The sequence below is a fragment of the Lontra canadensis genome, unplaced genomic scaffold (assembly GCF_010015895.1).
Source record: "Lontra canadensis isolate GAN:19392208 unplaced genomic scaffold, GSC_riverotter_1.0 scaffold52, whole genome shotgun sequence".
Taxonomy (NCBI): domain Eukaryota; kingdom Metazoa; phylum Chordata; class Mammalia; order Carnivora; family Mustelidae; genus Lontra; species Lontra canadensis.
Genome location: NW_022631046.1, coordinates 3,757,918 through 3,775,225, shown reverse-complemented (window position 1 = coordinate 3,775,225; position 17,308 = coordinate 3,757,918). Strand labels below are relative to the sequence as shown.

Here is a 17,308-nt window from a genome sequence, read left to right as displayed (position 1 = left end):
ATTGTTTCCAGGACTTAAAATTACACTGTGTGTGGAGATATGAGTATGTGTATATGTACATGTTTTTCCAATGAATGGTTCAGTATTCACAAATCCATTGTTCGTGTTGACTTTTGAGAACATCACTGTTAACAAGAATCATTTGTTATATATATCTGATAAGTGTGATGGAAATAACAAATTCTATTCCAAAGGACTATATCAATTTATACTTGAACAATCTTTGATTATTTCACATACCTTTCTCAGTATCCTAGGATGTATTCTCGTTGCTACTTTGTATTAAAGCTATCATGTATGAGTTATACCAGACAATATGCTAAGTGCTTTACAAGCATTTTATAGTATTCCCCCCCCCCACCACCACCCCAGCATTTTGTAATTAACCATTAAAACACTGTTTGGTGGGTACTACTGTTTCCATTTTACCTATGATCTTCACCTTAAAGAGGTTAAGTAACAAGATCACAACAGTTAGAAAGTGAGAGAGGCAGGATGAAACCTCAATCTGTGGAACTCCAAAGCCCCTCCCTGGTCCTGCTTTTGACCACGGAAACTGCCTTACCTACCTCTTGGTGACTAAAACAGTCATGTAAGTCTCTCAACGGTATCTCTTACAGCAGCCAGCTCAGGGTACCAGACTAGCACATTCCCAAAGACCCGTTGATGCTGTTGATATTCGGCAAGTACTTTCTTTCTAAATCTCAGTTTTCTGAGAGGGAATTTCAGAACCCTGTATTCCTCATCTATTTAAAGGAGACTAAGGATACCTATCAAAGACTGTTAAGGTTCAAAATCAAACCAGACTGTCTTGGTAATTCTAAAGCACTATTTAAATAAAGTAGCAACAAGACTGGCAGAATATTGAAAAAGCTGTATGAAATAGTCAAAGGTTGTTCAGGTATAAATTGGTGTAATCTTTTGAAACAGAATTTGCCATTTTGATCATGCAATCAGATACCATTAAGCTAACTTTCAGAAAGTGAAATACATAATTATCACTTTTACTGCACTATGTCATTACTAATCTGTGTAACATATAGCATCCCTTTGATTAAGACAGTCAACTCAACATAGCATTACAGTGGTTAAGAACCAAATTTATAAAAAATAATTAGCACTTTCTACAAAGGTGAGGGGAAGTTTTGAAAAATATGATTTTGCTCTGCTTTCCAAAGGAAGATAGGTTCTGGTGACTATTCCTAAAGGAAAAGGATGAGGAAAATATTTCTTGTCTCCAACTTCTAATTAGGAAATGCTATCAAGGGAACCTTAATAGAACAGAAACCTTCCTGTCTCACTCATCAAAATGTGTCTTGCTGCCTGTTATTTTCTCAAACTTTAGTATTACTTCTAACTTTTACCTTCCAGTGGCTACAAAATATGACAGGACACATTATATTTTGCTTAATTTAAAGAAAATGTTTCTAGCAAAGATGGCAATTAAATTAAAAAATCCCATTTATCCACTGATTCTTATAAAATTAGAGAGATGTTAACTCCAAAGGGGGGTAGTTAAGGATCCAGTAAATTAAAGCCCTTGTGCTCTGTGTAACTCAGGGTTGCCTGACCATAGTATCAGGATTTATTTGTCTTTGTTTTATCCACCCTGTCTGGCATGTATTTCACGTAGTAATTACACAGTAAAGGTGTACTGACCTACATGAACAGCCAGTACTGTTGGGGACCAGGAACATTTAGCCAGCTATGGTTGTAGCCACTTACCTAACAGTCTACTTATTCTTTTGTTGTCCTTTTTTCTCTGAAAATAATTTCTTCCATGTAAAAAATTAACCCGATTCTATACTTCTGATACCCAGTACATACCTTTTCTCTTGGTCTGCTGTGGAATTGCAATACCGGATAGAGGTAGGATTACAGTATTCAGTCTGGAAAGCGTTTTAGCCATAAAATGCGTATTTCCTAGGCTCTAGTTTCTTAGTTTTCTACTTACGCTCTAAAATAAACTCTTTGTCAGAGTGAGGGAAAGCAGAATCTGATTTTTTAACTTTTTTGGCAGATCCTGATCAACTCAAGGAAAAGGTAAAGGATTTAGAGACACAGCTCAAAACTTCAGATTTAGAAAAGCAGCATTTGAAGGTAATTTTATCTAATTATAATATTATAAATGCTTTGTGTTAAAGACTGTTAAAGACAACTTCTATGAACACCACCCTTGAGTTTTAAGTATGTATCCTAAAAATTCCTGAGTATACATTTGACCTCGATACTGCAGAATTCATTATATTCATCTGTGTTAAAAATATTAAACGAGAGCTACAAAAATGCGAGACAAAACAAATAGGATTAAAGAGACGTTTATTTTTTGATTCTCAACAAATATGGCTCATTATTTTAATATAAGTTTTGGGTCATACTGGGAAAACTTTTATTTTTTATTATTTTTTGTTTTTTTTTTAAGATTTTATTTATTTATTTGATAGACAGATCACAAGTAAGCAGAGAGGAGGAAGCAGGCTCCCTGCTGAGCAGAGAGCCCGATGCGGGGCTCAATGCCAGGACCCTGGGATCATGACCAGAGCCGAAGGCAGAGGCTTTAGCCCACTGAGCCACCCATGCGCCCCCTTTTATTTCCTTTTGAAATTCTTTTCAGGAATAGCTCCCTTTATTAAAGAAAGATATCTGCCATGCTTTATCTCTTAAGGAATCTATAAACAGAATAAAAGAGCATAAGCTGAAGAATTAACTAGTAGATCACTCGCTATTCTAAAGTCCAAATTGTCTCTTCACCAGATGCTTCTTCGCCAGGTAGAAGTCCTAGAGTTTCCCTAATTCTAAATATAAGAAACTGACTATTATTCATTTTTTTAAAAATAAGTGTTTATGAAGAAAACATAAATGAACCCTAAACCAAAGAATCTTAACCAAAATAACCTATGTTGTGATTGGCCAAGTCTTTTTGATTGCCTCAATGAGAGTATCTGATATACTTCTGGAGAAAGATTAAACACCATCTCCATTTAAGAACTGATAAATTTTAGTCAAAAAGTAGGACATAACTTACGGGATAACTTAATTTGTTAGCGAACAAGTTAGTTATTTTTGCTGTACAAGGAAACCTTGTTTGCGAAATTCTAAAAACATACTTCTGCCTATATAGTATATAAATGTATTAGATTATTCAGGTTACTTTGGATTTTATGTTTATAATTAAGTCTCTTTATTTCAAATCTAAAGAATATATTATATTCCTACATACCTTTCAAAGATACTATGTTTCTGTTAGGAGGAAATAAAAAAGCTGAAAAAAGAACTGGAAAACTTTGATCCTTCATTTTTTGAAGAAATTGAAGATCTCAAGTATAATTATAAAGAAGAAGTGAAGAAGAATATTCTCTTAGAAGAGAAGTTAAAAAAACTTTCTGAACAATGTGGAGTTGAGTTAACTAGTCCTATTGCTGATTCTGAACAGTTTGAAGATGAAGAGGAAAGTCCTGCTGATCTTCCCATTTATTAAACTACCTATACCTGTAATTTTATTTAACTATTTACTTTATAAGTCAAAACTCCATCTGGAAATCACACAGATTTCTGACCTATATGATTTCCTTCTTCATACCCTGTACCTTTATTAAATTGAAGTTTTAGTAAATAAAGTTATATGAAATTTTAAAGTATTTTTGATGACTTTTAGTGTAAGGTATAACTAGATCATATAACTAGATATAACAATGAATTTCTTTATACCTAATGTTTAAGTTTTTTAAAGAGTATAGGGGTGAACTTTAATATTTAAAGCTGGGGTTTATAAATATACTTATTTATATGTGTGTTAAGACTCTAGTTTTATATATGTGTACATGTATATAAACAGGTATGATGTTATAGCCATAAGTTTTGTTAAGTGTCAGAATAAATTCATCTTGAACTCTTTAAAGTTGATGATCCAGAATTTTTGGTTTAATTGCTGCATTTAAGGTAAGGAGCTTATTACTACATTTTTAATGCAGTAGTGGCTTAAATTCATTTGCTGGTTCTAAATAAAATTTTGAATAGACCTTTGCAACTGAGAAATTCGTTTCTTCAAATGCTAGAAGATTACTGCTCTATTAGACATGGAACCTTGAGATTTTTTTACCTTCCATATATGGCAGAATTTTCAAGATTCAAAGATAACAATAAAGCTGGTTCTTAACTGCATTTCTAGTTTATATCAAGTATTATATCTTTCAGTCTACCAAATTTCTGATTATCTATTTTTGAAAAAAGACTAAACAAACATTTGGTATCAAAGCTATGGTCATACTTGTTCAGGTTCATGTTGATAATAACTGGTTTTGAATTCATGTAAGTCTCTGGAATTGGCCAGCATAAACCAAGATGATGGCGGTGAACCTGAAGAGAGAAAAAAGGTATTAGCTTTAGACTTTTTGACCTTCATTCACTTATAAATATGTATTTTGAATGCCTACCATCTGCCAAGCATTACTTAAGGCTCCACTTTATCTTACCCTTTTTCTTGTTTTCATAGCTGTTCTCCTCCTGACATATTACATATTTACTTGTTATTGTCTATCTTCCCCATTAGAATGTGAGCTTCATGAAGGCAGAGACATTGTTTTGTTGACTCTGTATTTCCAGCACCTGGAAACATGCCAGGAACATATTCAGGGGCTCCATAAAAATTTAATGAGTAGAGTCTGTTGCTGAGTACAGAAGCTAGCCAATTAAAAAATATGAGTGGGAGGCATTCTAAATATCACGTTGACAGAATGGTGCTTTTTACTCTGATTACAATTATGTAAATATGTTTAGAACATATACAGTGTGGGTATATTTGGCAGATAGGGGTATATAGCCGTTCTGGAAAGTGAAGCAAGGGTCAGATCATGAATATTCTTAATGTCACTAAGCACTTTTATGCAACAAAGTAACATTTTAACTTACTATGAAGAATGGACAGAATAAGGATAAGACTGAAAAAGAACATTTAGGAGGGTGATAAACAGGTCAAGCATGAATCTTGGCTACAATTAAAATGAAAATTAACTGCCAGCTGGTTGGGAAGAAGTATAGATTCAACAGATCAGAATCTTTAAATAATTTTATCTATGAAGTAATGGAGAGAGGGGTTAAAAATGGCATTTCCGTTTTTGAACTGTTGGGAGTCAGGGGGTTGATATGACTTAAGGTCCAGTTCTGAACATCACTAATTTCAGAAACCTGTGAGAAATCAAATAGTCCAAGTGCCAGAAAGGGCACAAAGTCTAAAAATTCATTTGGTAAATATTAACTGTTACCTTGGCACTTTTAACTCAAATTCTATAGTCAAGTAAGTTTGGGGAATGCTGGGTTAAAATAAGCTGGTACAGATTATCTCAGAGGGCATTCATCTGCAACATTAATTTCCAAGAAGGGAGTATGTAATATGCAGAGCTTTCCAAACATTTTCATCAGTTTAATTCTGAAGTACATTAGGAAAATCAATGCCCCAGAGAATGAATACACATTGGGAAACACTATTATATAAAGAATGGTGGCCTGTAAGATGAGGAATTTAAATTTCTTCACGACACATCAGAATTTCTGCAATCTATAGAGAATATTCTAGTGCCACTTCTACCTCCTTTTAGGAGGACAATATCATACCACAAGCTATTTTCTGTCATTACCTTGATTAAACAGCCATCGTTGCAATGCCACACTATTCCTTCAATTTTACCCTCTCTGCAACCTTCAAACCAGGATAATAGGTCATTGTGCTTCAAGGAAGGTAGATTTCTGATTTGAAATGCCCCATGTGGTATAAGAAGATGTAATGGATGCTTCTTGCTTCCTAACCCTAAATGTTAAAAATTTTCATTAGCCATACAAAAGTTCTAAAAACTGAGAAAATTTACTTAAAAAAAAAAAAAAAGCCTTTGAAGACATTTAGCAATTAACTTACCAAAAAACTTAGTTGGTTTCCTAAGTGGTGATGTCATTCAAAACTGCCACCATATCCCATTAAATATAAATTTCACCTTCATATAATGTGTACCAAGGGTCAGCAAATTATAACCCGTGGGCTAAATCCAACCAGATGCCTGTTTTTGTAGTTTCAATGGAACACAGCTATACCCATTCTTTTAAGTACTGTTTACAGCCTACAAAACCTAAATATTTACTACTGGACTTGTACAGTGAAAGTTTGCCAATCCCTGATCTATACCACTAGCCAAGTTCAACTATCATTCAGTGTTTGCCAAACAGCCACTCTGTACCTCTGATAACTTGTATAATTACTATCTTCTTTCCAACTACCAATCAGTCGGCTTCTGATCCCTATATAGGACTTTGCTATCGCAGCTTTAATGTCCTTGGGTCTGTCTCCATTTCCTATCAACAGTGTTTTCCACAGTGCTCTCTGGACTTGCACTCAGTTCACTGTAGTACAGATTTTAATACTCGATTCATGGTCAATTCTTTACTTAATTTACTCTTAGCTGTTAATGCTAAATACCTAGCCATGAAAAAACACAGGATTTTCATTCAACTCATTTCACCTAAATTTTAATAAGCAACAAAAAGTTACACTTGAATATTTCCCTTTCATACATAGTTTTATAGTGTTATTATGTGAAAGAATGAGAGGCTAAAATCAACTTTTTGGGTTAATAAAATGGTTTGAGTCCCGCATCAATTTCTCCATGGACATAAACAGCAATGGCTATAATTCTAGGAAGCTGTTTAACTCAAATTAGTCATCTCTTTAGTGTATGTGTTTTAAGTTAAGCCTAGGAAGTTCTCTTTATAAATGACAGTTACTATAACTGAGCAGGAAAAAGGCTTCACTCACCATACGGGTTTCCATTAATATTTGTTCCTATAAGCTCTAGTGTTTGTTCCAGGAGATCTGAGAGTGGCACTGCACTAATTTCCAAAAGCCCAGGGTCATCAGGATGATGCTTCAGTACCAGGGCAACTTCGAATTCATAATTAACTACAGAGGAATGCCAGCAATATTGCTTGTTGTTTTTCTCCACTGGTACCCAACCTACATGTAAAGGAAAAACTGTCAGGACACTGCTTTTCTTTGGATTGAGACTTGAAGCAATTTTAATTTTGTTATAGATTTTCCATGTTTTCTGGATGTTAATCACACAGATAACTTTTTTTTTTAATCAGTGGAAGCATTAGCAATTTTACTTTTTTAATCCTAATCATTCTTTTAATCCTAAGGTTATTTTTACTTTTTACTCTATTGAGAAATCAACCTGCTTGACAGTTCACTACAGAATATTCAGCATTCCTTTCTAGAAAATTTTTTAGTAAGAACCGAATACCATTCTAAAACACAGCACTAAAACTTTTTTTTCTTTTCTTTTTCATTTTTCTTTAAAGGTTTCTCTCTACCATCTCTCCAGTTTCAGGAACAATAGACCTATGCAGTAAATGTTCTACAATTTATTGTACCGTTGCAATATCTGCTGAACAATGTATTAATTCCACATGTACTGAAGGTTATTGCTATTCTTCTCCTAACTTATGTTACCAGATAGGCTCCCTCATGTGAACAATTCTTTATCAACAAACAAAAACTAGGACACATATGCCATTGTGACCATCTTTGGTCACATCTTTGACCTTCAGTACTCACTCAGGTAACTGTAATAACCTCTTTTCTAGTCCATTAGTCTCCAGGGAAACCCACCACACTTTTATCATAATCTTGCTTCAAAATTTTAAATTTAATTCTGCTGTACCCCTGCTTAATAATCATCTTCAGGATGAACTTAAAACTCCTCTAAATGGAATATAAACTCCTTTAAGATCTGAGCCCATTCCACCTCTCCAGCATCAAGTTTTATTAATGTCCTCCAACCCTAAACATTCCAGCCACAGAGAAATGTCACCTAAAATTCCCACAACTCCATTTTGCTCCTCTTCAGGCAAGTTTGCTTAAGCTGACCTTCCCTCTTCCTTGCCAGCTAACTTCCTGGTTCTTATGCTTCGGTACAGATGTCCTCTCTGCTTAGAAGCTTCCTCTAACTACCACAGGCTAACAAGAATTCTTCCTCTTTTCCTGACTATCCCCTTTGTATATTTTCCTTTTAGTTCTTTCTTAAATCATACCAATATTGATAGATTTCCCCTAGTGTCTAAAAGATCATGGATAAGATTCTAATCTTCATTTTGTATTACTAGAACCTAAGACTACTCTGCATATTATAGGTACTCAAGATACACCTGCTGAACTGAACCTTATTCTGGGGTATCTTTCTACTCAGCACACTTGCAAAAATCTCCCCATTCCCAGAAAAACTACTTATGCATTTTAGAAAAGTTTTTATGATACCAGGAATGTGTCCATTTTCATCAGGCATCGGATTCCCATTTAATTGTTCTATTTCTTTCGCTGGTATCCAGCACTCTGGAACAGGTTTGAAGTCCTCCTCAACATTCCAAAAAAATTCTAAAAGAGTTAAGTAATTTTAAATGTGGTGATACTTTAAAAAATATAAAAGATGAACAAATTCAAAGTGGGAAGAGCTAATAAACCCCATTAATATCAGGTCTTATATAATCATTCTCCATTATCACCATGATGTAACTGCACTTCTCAGGGTTAGGGCACTAGAATTTTGGGGGAGCCTAAGTGGTTCCTTCAGTTAAGCGTCTGCCTTTGGCGCAGGTCATGATCACGGGATCCTAGGATTGAACCCCGCATCAGGTGCACTGCTCAGTGGGGAGCCTGCTTCTCACTCTCCCTCTGCATGCTGCCCCTCTGCTTGTGCTTAACACTTTCTCTGTCCAATAATTAAATAAAATCTTTAAAAACAATTTTTCAATTCTGAACTCACCACTCTGTAAACAGTGGATAAAAGTCTAAAGTAGCCAATGTTCTAATATGTGTAGATTTATGATGAATTTTTAATGCACTATAAACATAAACATATAAATACATATATGAATGAGTGGATACAGTAATTAATGTATACATCTGCTTATATTAGAGGAATTTTAATGTTTAATTAAGCACACTGATAATCCTTTGATATTTTTGTGCCTGATTTATAAAATTACGTATTTGTCTCTTAGGCAACAAAATCAAAATGTGTTGCTCATTACAGTATATGTGTAGTACTTTGTATGTTTTAATAACATCAACATACTCTAATGAGTTATAAAAATGTTAGGAAAATGACTCAAAATATTTTTCAAGAATATTCTTTTACATACAAAGATACTCAATTATAATTTTCTTCTTTCCCCTAAGTACTTAAATTGTAAGAAGGACAGAATGTATAAAAATACCACCATAGCAAGAAATAAGCCAAAAATTGCAGGTTATTTAAATCATAAGAAGCTAAAAAGAAAAAAAAAAAAAAAAAAGAAGCCCACTAACCTTTTGAGTTTTGTTTTGAATGTAGAAAATTTTTAAATCTTTTCTCAGCTAATTTGTTAGGTTTTCTATCTAGCCGAGCCCAAAGGTATGGCTGACCTAAAAAAAATAATAATAGTAGGGAAAAGAAAAGTTTAAGGAGCAAACAATAAAACTTATCTTGAAAGACATTTCAGTATAAAGTTTTTTCAATAAATAACAGGGTCATCTTCCCCCAAAACACCAACCCTGTAAGACACATTCTAACAGATCCATCTTGCCCAGCTGTACCTGATGCTGTAAGAAGACCCAAGTCTTTGGTTCAAGAATGCTGAGGATGAGATTAAAAAGTAATATGTGACCCTTTCATAAGGACATTCCACAGCCAGATTTTATCAGCAACGAGCATTTGTGAGAAACTGAAACCTCTATACTAAATGGAAACGTACCCAGAGAATTGTAGTCACACTTTTCCAGAAACAGGATGGTGTACCGTAAGGGTTAATTCCCAAAAATGTGGAATTAGACTGAGCTATTTTGCATGGCTCTGATCCCCGGTCGAGTGATTATTAGTGATGATCTGTAATCGTGGATCTGCGAAGTTTCAGGGCAGTGTGTCCACACTCTCTATTGATGACACTAAGACTAATGAGTCTTATACCTGGTCTGAGTGAGATTCCCGGCGGGCTCTGCTGTTGGGACTGGTTACTTAGCAGGAGGAGATCTCCATGACCCGCAGAATATAAAAATCCCCAGTTGACACTCCATTTTGGATTCTGTTTACAAGGTGTTCCCTGCATACATCAGTGGTTCTTGATTTGACAAAGTATGTCCTGCCAGAACCTTGGGGGCTGGGAGGGGTGGAGAGGGGTAAGGCGGGTAACAACAGGCGCTTTCACCTGGACTCCCAGACCCTTTGCTGCAATGTACATCCTTACATTTAATGCCCTTGCTAATACTGTGTATCCTTTACCTGTAATAAACTGGATTCGCAAGCACTGCCATTCTGGACCCTATAAGTTTTCTTCAGCAATCCAGTCATGTTTATCTGCCACCATTATACATGATCACATAATGATGCACATTTAAGCTGCTTAATATAAACATGAAAGCCTGAAAAATCTTTTAGTTTCTTCAAATATATTAGATTTTTAAATTACTGATTATAGTTTAGTTCAGACCTTCTGTATTACTTATTAACTATCCCAATAAATATTATGAAGAACCAGATTAAAATTATATCCCATTATTTCTGGCTGAATGGACCTTTTGTTCTTTTTACTATTAAGTACAAAAATCCATTTCACTTATACCCATTAAAATGGCTACTATCAAACAGAATTACAAGTGTTGGTGAGGGTGTGGAAAAACTGGAACCCTTGTGCACTGTTGGTGGGAATGTAAATCGTGCAGCTGCTGTGGAGAAACAGTATGGCAGTTTCCTCAAAAAATTAAAAATAGAATTACTATACGATCCAACAATATATGTCTTCTGGATATAGACCCAAAAGAACTGAAAGCAGGGCGTCAAGAAGATATTTGTTCATCATGCTCATAGCAGCATTGTTTCCAACAGCCAAAAGGCAGAAGTAGTCCAAGTATACACTGATGGATGAATGGTATGGACAAAAAACTACGTGATATGATATGGACATAAAATTATGTGGTGTGTACAACAAACAAAATGAGGTCTATACACATAATGAACTGTTACTCATGAAAAGGAAGGGAACCGTGTAGGTACTACAACATGAACACTGAGGACACTATACTAAAAGAAATTAGCTTGCCATAAAAAGACAAACACTGTTTGACTCCACATATATGCGGTATCTAGAATAGCCGAAACCACAGAGACAAAGTAGAATATGGTTGTCAAGGGCTGCAAGAGAGGGAACGGTGAATTATTTAATGGGTACTGAGTTCCAATTTGCAAGATGAAGTGGTGATAGGAGACAGACGGTGGTGACTGGAGCACAACAATGAACTGTACACTTAAAAATGGTTAAGATGGTAAGGTACGTTAAGTGTATGTTAATCACAATTCATACTGGAAAAAATGCATTTCAGAAGAGATTTCGTGGTACCAGGAATATGTCTAATTTGCATTTATTTAACTGTTCTGTTTCTCTTGCTGGAATTAAGAGGTAAAAGGAAATCATAAAGATTATTTCTCTCTTTGATGCATTTGTTTTCCTTAATTGACAATTTCTATTTCAGTTTCTAACTCTTAAAGTGCATTAAATTGAAATAAATTAGAGATGCTGCCAATAGTAATAAAAACTATGGAGTCAGCACTGGAATCAGTGAAATCAGAGCAAGTTTTAGGATCATACATAGGTGCTATTACCAGGTTAGTCATTCATTAATTAGCTGGTCTTGAACAAATTAAGTTCTCTGAGGCTCTATCTCTGCAATAGAGAGGCTTACTGTGCAAATTAGAGATAACATGTATAAAACATTTATCCTATCACCTGCCTTTAATGAGTATTAAGTAAATGTTAATTATCTTCCTTTCCTCCCCCCCAGGACAGAGATACACTGATGTAATAAATAAGTATAACAACTGGGACTTTATCATTTTGCTCTTATATTTAGACTGCCTAGGGCTGATGAGGATAAATGCCCTACTTCAGATATATATAGTTTGTAAAGTGATCAAATAATATTTGTAGTACAGTTTTGTTTTACCTTTGTAAGTAGTAATATAACAACATGTTCCATCCACTTTTTCTGTTGGAATTGCACTGTATATATCTGCATCTAATGCCTTGTGACTTAGAGTTTCAGTTGCCAAAACTTTAAATGGCTTAAAAAAGAGAGAAAGAAAATTGGTTTTAGATAAACAGCCTCTATGCCTTCATCCATACTCTCACCTGGAATGTTCTTAATTTCACTATTTCTAAAGTACAATTTCTTGCTTACCCTTCACAATTAAAAAATATTTCTTCCATCAAGTTCTCATGAGTTACCCCCCTCCCTTCTATGCTATCAAAGCAACACCTGTTCTCCCACACTTCATTTTTATTCTGTTTCTTTATCCACCATGAGCTGACAATAGGAACCATGTCCTATGCAGCACTGTCTCTGTAGCACAGTGTGTCCAATCATTTACTTGATAATCACTTGCTAAATGTCTTCTATGGGTTAATTCTCATCCTTGACACTAGGAAATATAGAAATTAACAAAAAAGTACCTGTCTTTGGTGGAACTTTTATTTTAATGAGCGAGACAACAGGAGCAAAGTAATACATACATACAATGTTAAGTATAATAAATGTTAAGGAGAAAAACAAATGGGGAGTCTCTGAGCTTTCACAGTAGTAAACTCATGATTTATGGTTCTTCTGTTGTCAGGAAGAGAAGCCAAGACCATCAAGAATGGAGAAGAGTTTCTACAATTCCTACCAACTTTTTATCTGTAATTTATTTTTATTTCTGAGGAAGACTTATGCCACCATTTTATAGTATGAATTATCTGAAGTAACACTCATTACAAATAATGTAAAAAACACTGCACAATACTGGTGTGTACAGGTTTTAAAACTAATACATAGAAGTACTGTTTCTGAGTCAGGGAGACTTAGGAAATTAGCACCATTCTGTTACTGATTCAGTACTTTCTTTCTTTTTTTTTTTTTAAAGATTTTATTTATTTGTTTGACAAAGAGAGATCACAAGTAGGCAGAGAGGCAGGCAGAGAGAGAGCGGGGGGAAGCAGGCTCCTCACTGAGCAGAGACCCCCGGTGTGGGGCTTGATCCCAGGACCCTGGGATCAGGACCCTGGGATCACGACCCAAGCCCAAGGCAGAAGCTTTAACCCACTGAGCCACCCTGGCGCCCCTGATTCAGTACTTTCAAGATAAAATAATGATGGGGATTCATCACTAACTTCTGCAATTAGCATCAGAGGATATCAGTTTAACCAACAAACCAGCAACAAACAAAGCAACAAAGGCTTGGCCTAATATCAGTGCTGGTGTGGATTCAAATTTACCAGAAATCCTAGGGAGACTACTCTGCCCATGGAGGGGTTTTTTTTGTTTTTTTTTTTTGTTTGTTTGTTTATTTGAGAGAGAGAGAGTGAGAGAGCATGAGAGTGGGGTTAGGGGCATAAGGAGAAACAGACACCCCACATAGCAGGGAGCCAGATAGAGAGCTTGATCCCAGGACTCTGGGCTCATGATCTGAATGGAAGGCAGACACTTAAGCAACTGAGCCACCCAAGAGACAACCCCCACCCCAGCCCACCACCCGATAGAGCTCTTGATGAGCTCCAAATACTCCTTCTATAAGAATTAATTGTCTACCATTCTACCACGCTTTGCTACCAACATGTTTAAAAGACAATGTAAGATACCAAAGGGTACACAAAGTTCTCATTAAAGACTACGACTGGAAAAACAAGGCATGTGTGTTTAAAATAATAGTGAATATCAACTGAGTGGTCCTCCAATTTCCAGACAGAGGAGATCACTGGGATAACTAACATCATCAAAGTTTCATAGAGAAAGTCTGATTTGAAAAAATTAAAAATTGTGGAAGTAATCCAAGCACAGTTGGAAAGCCTAAGCAAAAATAAAGATAGGACCATGCCTAGTATGTTCACAGGATGAAACAGATTTCGCTTTGAGCAAGCAACTCTGTCACAAACACACATGGCATTTTCTGCTGCACTGAGCCCAGGCCCCCATGGTGGGTACAACAGGCACTTCAAGAGTAGACTGGGCCTGGTTAATGGGAAGCCTTGACTTACAGTTAAGGATTTGAATACTGTGGTATAAATAAAAGTGTAAGCAAATCTTAACTGCAGAGGGACCTGAGCAGGGGCTTATTTTTCCTGCTGGAGGGTACTTTTACAAACTATCCACTCTCACCAACATACAAAGTTGAGAATCACAAAGTTGAGAATCACAACTAAAGTGATCCACTATTTGTGGTATCAGTATTTCTTACTGATACTAAAAAAAAAAAAGAAACAAACAAAAAAAAACCCAAAAAACAAAAACAAAAAACACAATGTGGCAACTACTGCTATAGACACTTAGTAGTAACTGTGGGGTTTAGACCAGGAAAGAACAGGATGATGGATCATTCTGGGAGGCAGGGAAGAAAAATCAGGCAGTGCAGTAAGCAGCACATAAATATTGAGAACTATAACTGCTGTGGCATTAGAAATGTTCTATTATAAAGTAAAAAGTGTCAAGGTGAGGGGCGCCTGGGTGGCTCAGTCCATTGACCCCTCTAGGTTTCAGCTCAGGTCATGATCTCATGAGTGCTGGGATCAAGCCCAAAGACGGGCTCCAGCTCAGTGGAGTCTGCTTGAAGATTCTCTCCTCTGCCCCTACTCCTGCGTGTGCTCTCTAAAATAAATAAATAAATAAATATAATTTTTTAAAGAAGTAAATAAAGTAAAAAGGGTCAAGGTAAATGGAAAATTGGCATGAAAGTACTCCACGGTTCATTCTTTAATTCAACAAATATTTAACCAGAACCTACTTGCACGACGGTTCCTAGAAACTGGGACTAGATGTAACAGGGGAGTCTCCACCTTAAAGGTCTTTTAGTCTAGAAAACAAGGAGGCCTCCAACGCAAATGACCTAAGGAGGGTGGGGGCCTATACCATATGCACACGAAGAATTTTGTATGATGAGTTGGAAGCACCGAATACCCGGGGTTTCTGCTATCAAGGACTTTGCTACACATGAAAGAATTACCCTGATACAGGTTACTAATCATTCACCAGTACAAAGTCCCTCTACGACTAAAACCCGGTGCTGAGAGAAACACCAAAGGTGGGAACACCAAAGTCAGAATCAAACAGGTAACTACTGGCAACGACACAGGAGGTGTGATCTCTAGCGACCTAATTAGGGCAGTGGTCAACACCACCGGTTCCCTGTTGAGAACTGTTAATAGCCAAGTTTTTCTACAATCTCCACTTTGTCGCACACTCCTGAAAAGCAGGAAAGTTTGGATTGCGGTGATTATGTGAATACTTAAGGGGTCTTCCCCCAAAAAAACGTGGTAGAAAAAAGGGCTATTACTTAAGACGTGGGTTTTCAATTTCCGTGCGACGGCAAGTTTGAATCGCCTTATCAGAAAAATTCTCTCAACGATTCCCTCCCTTGCAACTAAAGAGGTACAAGAACCTGGAGCTCAGGGAGCAAGAGCCCCCTACCCCAGACCTCCCCAGCGAAATCTGCAAAAAGCTCCCTGCCTGCAGGGCGGCTCTAACGACCCCCGAAGTCCTGCGTGGCTGCTCCCCGGCCCCCACACTCCTCGGTACCTGATGCTCCCTTTTGGTGGAGGGCTCCTCTTTCACCTCCGTCACAAATACACACGGCATTTTCCGCTGCACCGAACCTAGGCGCCTCATGGTGGGCCCAACAGGCAGTGCGAACGCAGAGCACGCTTCCAAGCAGCGTCCGGCCAGGAGAGCGTCCCCAACAGTCACACACACAGCTCAAACCACGAACACTGCCAGGCGGCAGCGCGCACACGGCCCCCACACCAAGCGTGGGGCGGGGACGCATGCGCAGAAACGGCCTCCTGCCGCGGCGCCTTCTGGGAGTTGTAGTGTGGGCGCCGAGGTAACGCCGTTTACACTCCCGCGAGCCTTAGTCCGGGGTGTGATGACCGTGAAACGAGCGATCCGTTTCTGGGTTGTGTGTGTTTAACCATCCTTAGTAACCGATGATATTTATGAAAATTAAAGAATAGCAAGTTATAAGTAATGAATTATTTCAGGTGGCGACTTAACACCACTCTGTTGAAAAGGAATTGCCTGTTCGCGTTCATAAATTCCTGTAGAAGTTTAGAAATATTCAGAGACCTCTTAAAGCCTGACGGAAACAGATTTCCCAGGAAGAGTGCTAGAAAACGCTACAATTAAAACACCTGGGACACCCCTCCCACACACACAGACAATTGTAATACCGTTTGGACTGCACCTCATTGTGCCGCATAACATAGTCGAAATTGGTTCTAATGTCCTTTTCTAAGTGCAAAATTTAGCCTTAGACTAATCCAAAACCGGATTTCAATCTTAATTTTTTTCATAGGAATCTCATTTATCGTAAATATGAGCTCCAACAGAATTCAAATGGCTTGAGTAGTTAGAGTCAGTCAACTACAGAGCTAGTCAATCAAGAGTTTTGACTTATTGCTTAAAAGAATATTGGAGGGTAAGTAATGAGATGGTCAATGATCGAATAAAATATTAAATATTTAGTAATAGTGACTTTCTATCTTATTGAAGCTAGTAGTCTTCAGCAGGGGAGTTCTGACAATCACCAGATGCTTAGACAAGGCCCAGGTATCCTTTTTAAAACTGTGTTACCTACAAGTACCACAAAGTCCAGTGTTTTCCTGACTTACCCATAAGAGGGTTTCCAAAGAATAAATATCCCTTAAAAAAATGCACTGTATTTAATTGCCAGATTCAGAGAGGAGAAAGATTTTGCCACTTCATTTATTTTTCTGTTCTGCTATCTTCTAGGAAAACACAAAAAAAGGCGAAAACCAAACCAAACCAAACCACTTTTTTTTTTTTTTTTTTAAGAATACCCGATGCTGATAGTGGTTGTCAGTAATGGGGACCAGACACTTAGTACTTTATAATCAAGCACCAGTGATTTTCTGTTCCTCCAGAGGAATCCCAGCAAGCAGCTTGTTTCATGGGTCTCAAGGGAACAACAATTAAATAACCCTCACAACTATCAACCGCCATTTCCCAAACTGCCACAGAATCTTCTAGGTCCAACATTCTGTCATTTCTGAGAAGAGATCATCTTCTAAAACATTCTACTTGCTGTTTGAATAGTAATAGCAAGGCTAACCATTCCTCAGGAAACTCTCTATTTCCAGTGCTTTGATTTCATCAGTTGGCTGAAACAAAGGAGTCCAAGTCAGGGGAGAGCCAGAGGTCCAATTCACAGTTGCAAACAGGGCTCCTATTCTAATGGGCAGCAGCCAACAG

At 37.0% G+C, this 17,308-nt stretch overlaps 2 protein-coding genes across 11 annotated transcripts in view; one reads left to right on the top strand and one right to left on the bottom strand.

Annotated features, from left to right (window-relative positions):
- CEP290 (centrosomal protein 290) overlaps positions 1 to 3,635 on the top strand; it is a 95,058-nt gene extending 91,423 nt beyond the window's left edge. For all 9 annotated transcript variants that reach the window (XM_032874176.1, XM_032874178.1, XM_032874175.1 and 6 more), the window contains 2 exons: positions 2,021 to 2,100; positions 3,248 to 3,635. In XM_032874176.1, coding sequence (XP_032730067.1) covers positions 2,021 to 2,100; positions 3,248 to 3,478 — 311 coding nt within the window. In that variant the 3' untranslated portion in view covers positions 3,479 to 3,635. The remainder of the gene's footprint in view (positions 1 to 2,020; positions 2,101 to 3,247) is intronic.
- A 264-nt stretch (positions 3,636 to 3,899) lies between these two features.
- CUNH12orf29 (chromosome unknown C12orf29 homolog) lies at positions 3,900 to 15,806 on the bottom strand. Of its 2 annotated transcripts, XR_004384650.1 has the most exons (8): positions 15,617 to 15,806; positions 12,017 to 12,134; positions 9,350 to 9,445; positions 8,300 to 8,416; positions 6,800 to 6,997; positions 5,634 to 5,803; positions 4,473 to 4,605; positions 4,250 to 4,356 (listed from the first exon to the last, which is right to left on the bottom strand). XR_004384650.1 is itself a non-coding variant. In XM_032874173.1 (7 exons), exons 1-7 carry the CDS (start codon positions 15,704 to 15,706, stop codon positions 4,165 to 4,167), a joined length of 981 nt encoding a protein of 326 aa, XP_032730064.1. In that variant the 5' UTR covers positions 15,707 to 15,806; the 3' UTR covers positions 3,900 to 4,164. The 2 variants fall into 2 exon arrangements, 1 of the variants encoding a protein (XP_032730064.1); XM_032874173.1 differs by lacking the exon at positions 4,473 to 4,605 and having other exon boundaries at positions 3,900 to 4,356.
- Between the last annotated feature and the right edge of the window lie 1,502 nt (positions 15,807 to 17,308).

What these genes read in the sequence shown, in the direction of transcription:
- CUNH12orf29 (XM_032874173.1), bottom strand. Translation starts at nt 15,706, where the DNA reads ATGAGGCGCCTAGGTTCGGTGCAGCGGAAAATGCCGTGTGTATTTGTG. An exon ending in TTCAAAACAAAACTCAAAAG is followed by an intron (nt 8,417 to 9,349) that starts GTTAGTGGGCTT and finishes TAACTCTTTTAG; the next exon opens with AATTTTTTTGGAATGTTGAG. An exon ending in TGAAAATGGACACATTCCTG is followed by an intron (nt 6,998 to 8,299) that starts GTATCATAAAAA and finishes CTTTACATGTAG; the next exon opens with GTTGGGTACCAGTGGAGAAA.